The sequence below is a fragment of the Uloborus diversus genome, chromosome 2 (assembly GCF_026930045.1).
Source record: "Uloborus diversus isolate 005 chromosome 2, Udiv.v.3.1, whole genome shotgun sequence".
NCBI lineage: Eukaryota > Metazoa > Arthropoda > Arachnida > Araneae > Uloboridae > Uloborus > Uloborus diversus.
Window position 1 is genome coordinate 92739403 of NC_072732.1, and position 12307 is coordinate 92751709.

General features: G+C 33.1%; 1 protein-coding gene across 1 annotated transcript in view; it reads right to left on the minus strand.

Annotated features, from left to right (window-relative positions):
- Positions 1-3204: 3204 nt before the first annotated feature.
- LOC129216426 (uncharacterized) overlaps positions 3205-12307 on the minus strand; it is a 102818-nt gene continuing 93715 nt past the window's right edge. Inside the window, exons 21-24 of the mRNA XM_054850640.1 lie at positions 11933-11995; positions 11713-11744; positions 10888-11216; positions 3205-3509 (exon numbers count right to left, since the gene is read on the minus strand). Of these exons, the coding sequence (XP_054706615.1) occupies positions 3205-3509; positions 10888-11216; positions 11713-11744; positions 11933-11995 (729 nt within the window). The remainder of the gene's footprint in view (positions 3510-10887; positions 11217-11712; positions 11745-11932; positions 11996-12307) is intronic.

The following is a 12307-nucleotide window of genomic DNA, read 5'->3' on the forward strand; positions in this document are numbered from 1 at the left end:
GGATTGACTGAGGGTACATGCAGCAATTTAGTTCAAATGTAACTTTTTAGAAGTTACTACTTTTGGAAACACGATACGACCAAAAAAAAAACAATTAGTTGATTTAAAGTTTGCATAATTAATTTAATGGGTCAGGTTATAAGTATAAATGTTTCTTAACTGGAACATTTTAAATTCAAGCCCCTTTTTTTGAAGAAGTTGCCACAAGAAATATGAGCAGCAATTATAGGGTCAACATTGTAAAGTTTTGAAAAGTATTTTTTTTTTTTTCATATTACTTCATTTTTCAGTTTTAGCTTAACTTTTTTTTTACGACACGCTTTTACAAAATGAAAATTTCAATTTCGAATTCATATAAAGAGAGTCATAATCGTTTACCTCCGTGCAAAAGCTTAGTGCGGGATAAGAATTTTATAATGCAAAAACTGACATATATTGCATGCACATGTTTCGGAGGCTCTTGAAGGTTTTGGTGCAAAAAGGGGTTTGGTTTCAGAAAAACCAACAATATTCCTGTTTCTCAGTCAGTTTGTTGCTAATTAGCAGGACTGGACTACTGGTGTGAAAATGTTTCTCCAAACATTTTGTAATTCAATTAATAAAAAAATAGCATTTGTCCAGAAAGGTAAATGAAAGTATTGTACGTTAAATTGCACAATATTTCAGAGAGCTGCTGAAACGGGTTTAGGGATGCAAGGAACCTCTTTTAAAATGCAAAAGAGGTAAGCTCATATATGATTTTTTTTTGAGCAATCACAGTGCTTATTGTTCTCACTTGGCTGTTTTGATTTTCTATGATTTTATTTCCCCCTCCCCACCTCCCTCTGCTGCACCACCATCGGCCGTCCCCTCTCGATGTTTTCCTCTAGCGAAAACTTTCTCCAAGTTGCTTCCGTATCCAACACACACACGCATACATACACACACCTACACACACATACCCATGTCTGCACACAGACACACACTTGTGATTGCGAGAAACATAATTTGAATTCCAGATGTCAAAATTCATTTTTTTTTAAAGATTACTTCTCATTCATAAACTCATATCTTTTACATTGAAAAGAGGTTTCTTGTAACCCCGAAACACGTTTCTGAAATTCTTCCTTGAAATTACACGATTTATCGTTGTAGTACTTTCTTTTAACATTGTAATTTACTCACACATTCAGTGATATTTGTATTCTATCTTTATCACTTTACTACTAGTTTCAAAAAATATGTTTCCACCAGTATGAAAATAAAGATTTCAATCTTTAAATTATATCGCAGCATTGTAGACTCTTGATTCCTTTAAAGTACGAAAGAATATATTTCAGATTGGGGCTTATTTATTTTACTTTATTAATTCGCATCAAGGAGAACATCAGTTGTATGTGGGCGGAATCGTTTTATTTTCGTCAAGAGAAGAAAGGACAACAAGCAAACTGAAAACAACGCACACTGTATGCATTTTGTTTATTCCCATGAAACAAAACATTACACATAATAAAAGAATTGCTAACACCAAATCACATTATCACACTTGTTTTGAACGAAGTACCTTTTTTATGAAGCGTTTGTGTATTTACACGTGCAATGACTACAATCGTCACGAATTTAATTTTACAGATATTTAATAGTCCAAATGAGGCAGTGAGAGGCAAAGGGATGCAACTAGAAAAATTTTAAATTTGAAGATAACGAGTACAAATAGTAGGCAAACCTCTTCTCTGTCTTGTGACAAGAGATAGAATTAGTAGCCCAGGTTGGTGCTGCTGGACAGCATGATTTATTTTTAAAAAATCATTGAAAGCCTACCGAGGACGTTATTTTTAAACGCATTTTACCCAAAACTTGAAAATGTCCACTTACATCCCTTTTCTTCTCACTGCCTCAAATGTAATAGTACATTATCGTCGGAGATAGCGAATGATAGATTCTGAAACTGGTTTTTAAGCTCATTATTTTTAGTAACAGTCAAAATGATATTTTAAGCTTCTTCTTCTTCCCTACGTTTTGTAAGTACAAATCCAAACCTGGAAATGAAGTTATAATATTTTTAAGTTTTCCAGCTCATTCTTTTTGCTATGACATTTTGAACATAACAGAGACATGTCATTGTAAATAAAAATGTATCAACAGAATGTTTACGGAGCAATTTTTCGCGCAGCTGTACTGACAAAACCTCAATTAAGTCACAATTAAAAAAAAAATATGATCTAACGTTCTCCATGCGAGACAGTTGTATTATTTCTTCATTCCAATATTTTTACAAAATTATATTTGTATTTTATTTTGCTTCTTTTTTTCATGTTTCAATGTTTTCGTAATTGTAGTAAGATTTGTGGATATCTGTTTCTAATTCAAAAACAAAAATCTCATGTTATTTTTGTTCATTTTGAGACACTCTGAATTGAACTATTGCATTGATTAATAATGAGTGTCCAAATTAAATATTCCTCTTTCATATTTGTATCGAAAAAGAGTTAGATATGTAAGGAGAATACTGTAATAAAATAGTAATAACACAAATGTGTAATATTACAAAAAATAATATAGAAATTACAGCATTTATTCATTTATATATATCTGTAAATACAGTTGTGACGAAAAACCTTCAGTATTTGTGATCAAAATAGTTACACTATACCCTGGAAAGGATGTAATTTTTAATGTTATTTTGCTTCCAGAACATACTCGTACTTAGAGTTTAATATTATTTGGTCAGCTCAAGTTTCATTAAAATTTTGAAAACCTAAAAATTAATCCTCAAAGAATAATTAAGTAAATTTGTGCTGTAAACCACAGAAATTTATTTTATTTTATTTCATTTTTTTTATTCTTATGATTATTTTAGCGTGAAAACATCTAAAACTCTTTACATTTCTAGAATGTTCCTACTTTTATTTTCAAGTATATCTAAAGTTAGAAACTACTCCTAAAATAAAATGCTGTGCTTTAGATGTTTTCAACCTGAAATAATACATTATTTCCACACGGTAGTAACAAAAAAATTTAGATCTTGTTTCTGTTCTATTCATCAGATAAATGATGTCTGAAGATTGAATAGAATTAAGTGAAACGTCAACACAAACACGTTGCAGAATTTTCTTCCATTTCAGGGTAACATATAAGCAAACGAAACACATTGTAATGAGCAGAGAATGATTGATGACATTTTCTTTGGGCCCGAGAAGCTAAAAATGCAAATACAGAAAATCATCACGGCGGTGATTCGTATGATCCGTACACATTCCTGAATGAGACATCAGGTTTGGCGTAAAACATTTCTTCTTGTCGACGTCCTGCAGCAGATCCTCCAGTCCTCCTCATAGTTGTAGGATTGGGAGGCATGTTTAAAGTCATCTGCAAAAGCTTTTTCCGTTTACTCTTTCTGTGCCATTTGTAGCAGCAAAAAGCTCCCACCAAGCCAAGAACATGCACCAAGGACAATGTCACTGCTGTGGCTGCAATTGTTGTCACAGACGTACATATGAGTCCAACTGTGTCGATATCCTGAGCAGCTTCTGAAGGGAAAAAATGAAATGAATTATCTCAAAGAAAATTTGTAGGAGAATGGCTTTATGATAAACGAAAGAGAATTTACAGAGTACAGTTGTTCCAAATAATTGTTCAGTTCTTCTAAATGAAACTGATGCTCGATGTAAATAATACTAGGGGGATTGGGAACAATTATAAAAACAACTATGTACGAGTACACTTTTCTGATAGAAACTGTCAACTTCCAGAACACATACTAATCAATTTGTACGAAGTACAACGGATGTAGCCTCCAATTTTATGCTGGGGGGGGGGGTGAAAAAAGGCATTAAGTGTGCTCTAATTCAATATTTGCAGTGCGTCGAAATGTTAGGAAGACATTCTTTGAAAATGTTCCTGTAAATGTGGCATTAAAAGTCTCTTTTCTCTACATAAAGATATGTGCTTCAAAGCAATTGATCGACTATTTTTTACTAAAAACTAAATTTATAAAATACAGCGGTTTAAAAAGATATAGAGTACTGAAAAATTGGCAAAACAAAGGAGCTCAACGAACACCCCAATGAGGAAAAATAATATCCATTTCCCATAATCTGCTTCCGATAAAATAATGTGTGTTAACGTGTAGATAAAAAAACAGAATTAAATAATATATAGAGAATGTATTAAAATATTCAGAGAGAGTTAAATGAAAAGAGCTATCGGAAAATATTGATCAACTTAAAGAGGAAGATAAGTAAATAGACAGTAGAAACGATTAACAAAAAAAACGTCTTTAGTTACATTTACTTATGTGTACTTAGCTATATTATAATTTGAGAATTATAAAAATTCAGAAAACTTCGATTCAAATATTAAATAGGAAAAAAACATTTTTTTAACTTTCTAAATACTGAAACATTGTACTAAAAGAGAATTTCGCGAACTTTTTCTACGAATATTTAACTTTGAACTGTTCATAAAAAGAGTTTTCTAAAGTCAAAGTAAAAGTTTCTTTTTTCAGCAAAAAAAAATAGATGCTCCTATATGTAGCCCCTACTTTTAGTTGTTAATGAAAGCAGTGCAGCAATAGAAAAGGTTTTATGCCGTGATTATTAGAACAGTGACTTTTGGAATGTTATAGTTAAATTTATTACATTTAAACTTCCATTTCAAACCTTTTTTTGCATATTTTTTTCCCTACAAAAGCGGCTCACTGAACAAAAACCCAGTTCCTTTTATAGCTCAGTGCTAACCGTAGAGGCAGAAAAAAAAACGCTGCTAATTAAGCTACATATCTCAGCTGTACTTAACTATGTTAATTTTGAAATAATGCATAGTTTTCAGTGTTAAAACATAACTAATTTTCCAACACATCTCTAAACCAAATGAAGCCTTCCCATCGGATGGATTTCAAATGCTAAATTAAACTCGAAGTTCGAAATGAAGATGCCGACTGAAACTATTTCTTAAAGAAAAGGCCAAATTTAATGAACACGTGACTGGCGTAAGTGAGAGAAAACATGCGAGCGTAATGACGAGACTCGTTTCGAGTTGCAGTCATTTAAAGAACTTAGTAGCTGTTCGAAACTTTAATTATGCGGACATAAACTAAACTAATTAAGGTTCTTTCTGACAAAGCAGCGAATCTTCTCCTGAAGATTTCAATTGAAGAATGGCGGTGGCATAGTGGCGCAAATCCTTACGTCTTGAGACGCAAACACAAACTGCAATTTGGCTCCCGGAACTTTTAATTCAAAATCTTTACTTTAGAAAGTTCAATATTTTTTTATGGAAAATTGTTTTCTTAATTGTCTTGGATATTTCTGAAAATATAATTATGATTTTAAAAACTATTTAACCTTATAATTTGATTTTACAAAATAGGGAATTTTCGGAGTATTTATAATTTGTTTAGAACATCCTCATGTGTCTCTGTAATTTAGGAGATAATACTGGTTATGTGTCAGGTGGATTCACTTCTTTCTCCTTTTTTCGTCAGGGAATGACAAAACATTTGAGATAACACCTGCACAGGTACCCGTACTTAAATTTTTGGGAGTGCGAAATTCTCAATTCGCCAAACAGAACTCCGAAATGGGGTCACTTCCAAAATTTTAAAAGTAATTTTTTCCGAAAGCGCATGCTTAAAAAATAGGATCTGACCATTTTTTAAATAATTTTTTTAAGTTAACTATTTAAAAAAAATTACTGAAATCTGTGCGCTTTCATTGTTTACGCTTCTGTCGTGTGACATCACAAATGATGAAATGCCATTCAATGTTTCCATTTTCATTGTCCAAAATATTTAATTCGCATCTTTACTCACGTGTATTGGCAAAGATATGGTTGATATCAAGCGTAGAGCGAACAGAAAGATGCGCCAAAGAGCATCATTTGTGACGTCATCAAGATCACGTCTTGTTTGAAAAATCGGACACTTAAAAAATTAATTAAAAAATAACTGTTGGGAAAATGAAAGTATTTTCTGGGTTCATGTTATTTTTTTACTCATTCCATCAATTTCAGTGACTAAAAGTAGTACTTTTGGATGAAGGAAACCACGCCATTCTCCGAATGATAATATATGGTTATGCGCACATAAGTACATCTAACGAAAAGGGACATTCGGGCATTCAATAATTGCAATATTGCAATTGCACCTCCAAATGTGCTGAATCCTCAAATAAAATATGCTGATTAAGGAAATATTTCAGAGGCCAGAGTGACCTCCCATGTCCTACAACGGGACGCCCCTGCACCTGCAACACCGAACTAATCAAGTTCATACAGGTTTTTCGAAATTTCTCAATTACATAAGCACAGTTTTGTCAGTTTTGTCAGTTTTTTTCATCCCGCACACTTATACATATGAGTTTAAAAGTCAAATTATATAAAGCCATAAGTATGTAAATTGAACAACTGGACAACATGTTTATTAACGTGACTGGTCATGTTGATTTGAGACAGCATAGCCCGATTAAAAGGGCATTATAGTACGAACTCTCCCTGTCGTATAAGAAAGTAGAAAAGGGCCACGTCAATAGTAAAAGAAGAAACTTAGAAAATCCTGAATTGAAAAAAACTCTGATAGTAGAAAGAGTTCAAAATATTTAAAGGTTAAATATTTAAAACTATGTTACAGAAAACTAAAAGTAAACTAATTAAATTAAATAAGTAGAAAAAAATTAGGAAACATTTGCGGAAAACATGACAGTAAAATAAGAAATCAACTTAATTAAGACAATACTAGCAATACTTTCAACTAAAAAGTTTTAAATTCCTAACAATAACTTCGAAAGAAAACAATCAAGTTTACAAGCCACATCGGACAAAATTTAGACACCTTTGTCCTAAAACTAAACCACAAGCACAAACAAACACAGTTAATATGCTATGCCGCCATTTATGTGTAAAAAGCAGCAAATATAACACTAATGCGAGTAAAATTATGAATGTAAAGTAAAAAATTGAAAAGGAAAAATTTATAATCTTCACTACTATTCTTGAATCTATTAGCCTTAAACATACAAGTAGTTATCAAAATAATGGAAACACCTGAGAATAAAAGTGACATTTTTGAATACACTTTCTATGTAATAAAGAATAAAATTAGGTATCTGTTTTTTTTATAAATAGCAATGTACATATTCTAATACTATTTGGTGGTTTAACGGAAGTTCTAGAAGTCTTGGATTTTTTTCAAGCACGTGAAATGTCGGACCTCTCAAATTTTTAAAGAGATCAAATTGTTGGAGCGAGTGTAGCAGAAGCAAGTGTAATTAAAACATTTCAACTTTTTGGCGCATCTAAAAGTGCAGTATCTAAAGTCATGACAGCAGACACACAGCGCGGTAAGACAAGTTCGGCAAAGCAAAATAGTTTGCGGAAAGAGAAGCTTAGTGAAATAAACCGACGAGTATTGAAGTGAGTTGTAATATCTTAAAAGCGAACAACAGCAGCAAAAGTGACCACAAAACTCAATCACCACATAGAGTCACCAGTGTGAGCGATTATAGTTAGAAGGACACCTTTACAAACAGAACATTTACAGCATAGTAGCGATTTCCCAAAAAAAAATTTCCAAGTGTTTCCATTATTTTGATAACTACCTGTACATATTGTTTGTTAAAGCCTGACAATTGTAAAATAATAAAATCTTGAGTGATAAATGTCTAAAAACATTAAAAAAAAAAAAAAAAAAAAAAAAAACGCCGTCAAATTCCAACTTTTTACTATTGTTAATATGGAATCCAAAACGTGTTTTTTTTTTTTTTTTTTTTTTTTCAAGTATCTCAAAAATTCATTTTTGCATGTATGTATATATATATATATATATATGTGTGTGTGTGTGTGTGTGTGTGTGTGTGTGTGTGTGTGTGTGTGTGTGTGTGTGTATCCCAAAATTCTCCGAATGATAAAACACAGGAATGCACCCATAAGATCATCTAACGAAAAGAGACATCTGGGCCCTTTAAAAGTACCAATCTTGCAATTTTACCGCCAAATTTGCCAAATCGTCAAAAAAAATATGCCGATTATTGCATATTTGCACCGGGGCTCCCCTGTGCAGTTGTTATCTCGAATATTTTGTCATTCCCTGACGAGAAAATTAGAAAGAAGTGAATTCATCTGACACATAACCAGTATCATCTCCTAAGTTGTTGAGACATATTAATATGTTCTAAACAAATTATAAGGACCCGGAAAATTCCCCATTTTCTAAAGTCAAATTATAAGGTTAAATAGTTTAAACCTTAGTTATAATTTTATACTGATGTAATAGTTATGAGGTGTATATATATAGTCCTCCTAAATAGTTCGATCGACGAACAGAAACCACACCATTATTCCTTAATACAATTCGTGAAATCAGACGTCTTTAAGGATCTTCGCCGGTAAATTTTTGCCTCGTTAAGGCACATTTTTGAGAAGCGCAGAAAGGAGTGGGAAGAGATTTCCTCGGGGCTTTAATACGCATTTTGAGTGGCAGCAAGTGGGCCCTCACTTCCAACAAAAGACGCTAAGAATGCGACCGCCTCAAAAGCTTCTTCAGTAATTTGATAGCGGCGTAATTAAGTCCTTCCAGTCAACGGAAGTTGTTCTTGTGAAAACAAGACAAGAAGTGACTGAATCTATCTTCGTCTTCTTCTCAAGTTTTTCTTTAAAAAGTTCTGAAAAGTTCCTGCGACATCGGAGTTTGTGGATTTTGAAGTCTTTTGTTGAATCGGGTTAGTTGCTAATGTTTAGCTAAGTGCCCTCCAGCACGTTTTCGTGTGGATGGAGATAAATACCTCTTGCATTTAATGATGGCTATAAAATTTTAACTATTTGAAATATTCATAATGTTAAAGGACCGGAGCAAATGAATGTTTAATGTTGCAGAAAAGACTAAGCATTCCTTTTAAATAAGTGTACTAATAATATATTTTACAGCTCTTTTATTGGTTGATCCGTTAAAAAAGAATAAAAGTGGATCCACGATTTTAAGGACTATTTTCTCAAACATAGAATATTAACTATTTGACCTGTTAACTATTTAAACAAATGTCGATAATTTAGTACAGGATTTTCATTTCTGAATCTTTCAACCAATATTTAAATGAAAAAACTGATTTGTATCATTTTGCTTTGCAAAAACGATACTACTCCGTAAAATTTAATTTACTGATGTATTACTGAAATAAAATTGCTCGCCGTTGATTTTTTAAAATTAAAATGCACCTTTGTAGTCAACACACACGCAAAAGCCTCTTCTCTCTCTCTCTCTCTCTCCCTTTTTTCTTTCTTTTTTTATTTTTTTTTTTTTTTGGGTATATATTAAAACCAAAAGAAAAATTTCGTACGTAAACTAAGATTTGTACCCTCAAAAAAATCTTTTTTTTTCTATTCCTGAATTCAAGTTATGCTTTTCGCAATCACGAATTGCGTTGGGTTTTTTGTTTCCACTAATCGCTTTTATCGCATTCATAGTTTAATTTTAAAACGTCGAAATTCAAATAAATGCCAGGGGCTGGATGCTGGATTTTGGGTGCTGCATACTGTTTTCGTGTAAAAGGGATTGTGTTGAGAAGATCGTTTATAAATAATTTGATTCCGAGGCACATAAATGATTGCAACATAAGCATAGAAAAACAAAAGTAAATGGACGTGGACGTCCTTCAACGGTCGAGTGAAAACAATAAGCTATTCGTGATTGCACAAAAAATAAATTTCCTGATAACTTTATCAAAGCGAAATTGAATGATAACGAATATGTATTTTCCCATGCGATGCCCTATCCATCAGAAAATTCCTTAACACTTAGTGACTAAAATTCCTTGAACTATTGGTGCAATATCGATAAAAGTTTTTGTGGTTAGTAAAATACGGAGTGCCTATTATGCTTAGTTAATGTCAAAAGTGGTAGCTTTAGATTCGATAAATTCTTTTTTATGGTAAAATTGCTTTTTTTTCACCCAAAATTAACCCTAGGTTATTACCTCTGCTGAAAATAAGGTTTTTAAGTTATGTTTGCCGAATACATAATGAAATTTAAATCTAGTAACTAACAGTTTTCTATGAAGAAGTATTAGTTCAGGCATCACAGTTTGATAGATGTCGATATAAAACATATAGATAAATATGCTTTAAAATAAATAATTAAAATTTCTGTACGCAATAGAAAACTAATCTGCTCAGTATGAAACCAATTGTAAAATACTAGTAGTATGTAAAGTACAGTTAAAAGACTAATAAGGGCCTGTCAACATACGACGCGCTGCTTTGAGAGGGAGGAGGGTTCGTAAAATTTTGACAGTTTGTGCCAAAAGAGAAGGAAGGTGTAATAAAAAGTGTGACTTAACGCATTTTTTAGAAGAATAGGTTTGTGAAAAATAGCGAGACGCATGCAAAGGGGGAGGGGGAAAGGTAAAGTGTGACTTTTTGTGACAATTAATTCCGATAAAGTATGACATCATTTCTATACCTCAGAGTCAGACACATAACGAGTAAGTCACATAATCGCTACTTTGCAGAGGAGTGAAAAACCTTCTGCCTGATGCATATACAAAGGATGGGGCTTGCGCTCTTTTAACACTTGTTTATTATACAAAAGATTTTTTTTAATTACGTCTATAGGACTCGATGCAGAATAAGGTTTCTACATTTGCATACATTGTCCTTATAAATGGAAAATGCAATTTTAGAAAGTAAGTTGGTCTGGTTTTGCAGTACAAATTTATGGGCAGCCCTTAATTTTTTAAAAAACATATTCAAGAGTGTCAATCTATTTGCTTTCCCACGAGAACTAGACTATAGTATGGAGTAAGATATTTTGGTGAACATAATAAGGCGTAAATGACTTTAGAAATGTTAAATATACGAAGTAACTTTTTATCACATTCTTAAAATGGAGTACATTGTATTACATTTACAAAGTCCTACCTGTAGGATTAATATTTTTCGTGTTTGTTTTCCAGTTGGAGACATCAACTCCAGGATCTTCACCAACCATTATTGCAAGGTGCAAGGGCAGTTCATCCGGCACAGGAACCATTGTCGAAATAATCAGTTCCGGCGTGGTAAGTGAAGATGGAGGTGTTGGTCCTGTGTTCAATGGGGACGGTTTCTGTGACCGCCGAGTTGCACTTTCATTTTGCTTCTTAGCTGGTGGACTTGAATTGTAAGCATAGTATCTGTCAGGAGTTAGTCTCCGCTGCTGTTGAGCAGTAGTCCTAAATGGCTTCCTGCTGACAGCATCTCTTGAAGTTCCACTGTTTGAAGTTGAAGCCACATTCCTAGAGTTAGTATTGTGTCGACCTTGTGAATGATAGCTATGGCTTAAATCTTGATTATAACTGGAAGTAAATCTATTATTAGAGTTAGCGTACGTGGGACGATAATTAACAGGAGTAAATAAACTATTAGCTTTTGGAGTATGTTTTGACATTCGCGGATTACTCGTAGTTCTGGTGTCGTGAGTAGTTCGATCACCACCTAGTCTACCTCTATTAGTAGAATTAAGATGAAGTTCATTGCTAACGCCAGTGTCCATTGCGACTGCAGTTTGATATCGCCACCTGTCTGCCATACCAGGAGCAGACTGCCAACCATTTATCAAACCTCGTTGACGAAAATGGATTGAAGGATCAATATAAGTCATAGGATTACTATAACTGAAATTGTAATTCATGGGATGTCTGTATCGGTAATTGTCCTGAACATTCCACCAATTGTTCTGCATCATTCGAGCTGCATCTACTCCGTTACCCATGAATGGCGAAGCGGTCGAACTGATCACTCTAAATGTTCCAAACACTTGGGTCACATTTGACAGCACAGAGCGATTATTAACAGAGTTGCCATCCATGAATGAAGGAGTAATGTGTGCCTTATGAGATTCATGACTTTCCATATTTGGTGTCGGTGGTAGTTCTGTTGAATTTTTTGCTGAAGCACTTGAGGATAATGAGGTAGATTCATCACTTACTGGCAAATTGTCAATATCTCTCTTTTTCCTTCCATAGGATTCTACGTTGTTAGAACAGCGCACCTAAAAAAGTAAAAATGCAAGTGTTTTAATCTAAACGTAAAAATACTCGTAATTTAGCTTTCAATTAATTAGTTATTATCAAAGTTACTACGTTGAAATTGCATGATGATATCTATATCTATTTTGAATTTAAACTGCGTATTATGATACAAAAGCATATTCTGCTAATAGCTATAATGAAGCAGTGACGAACTTAAAAATTACTTGATTTATTCTTCAACTACAGGTAACAAACTAATATATAGCTACTATCATACATAATCGGTACTACATGCACCATACATAATGCGCTACATGCACCATACATAATAC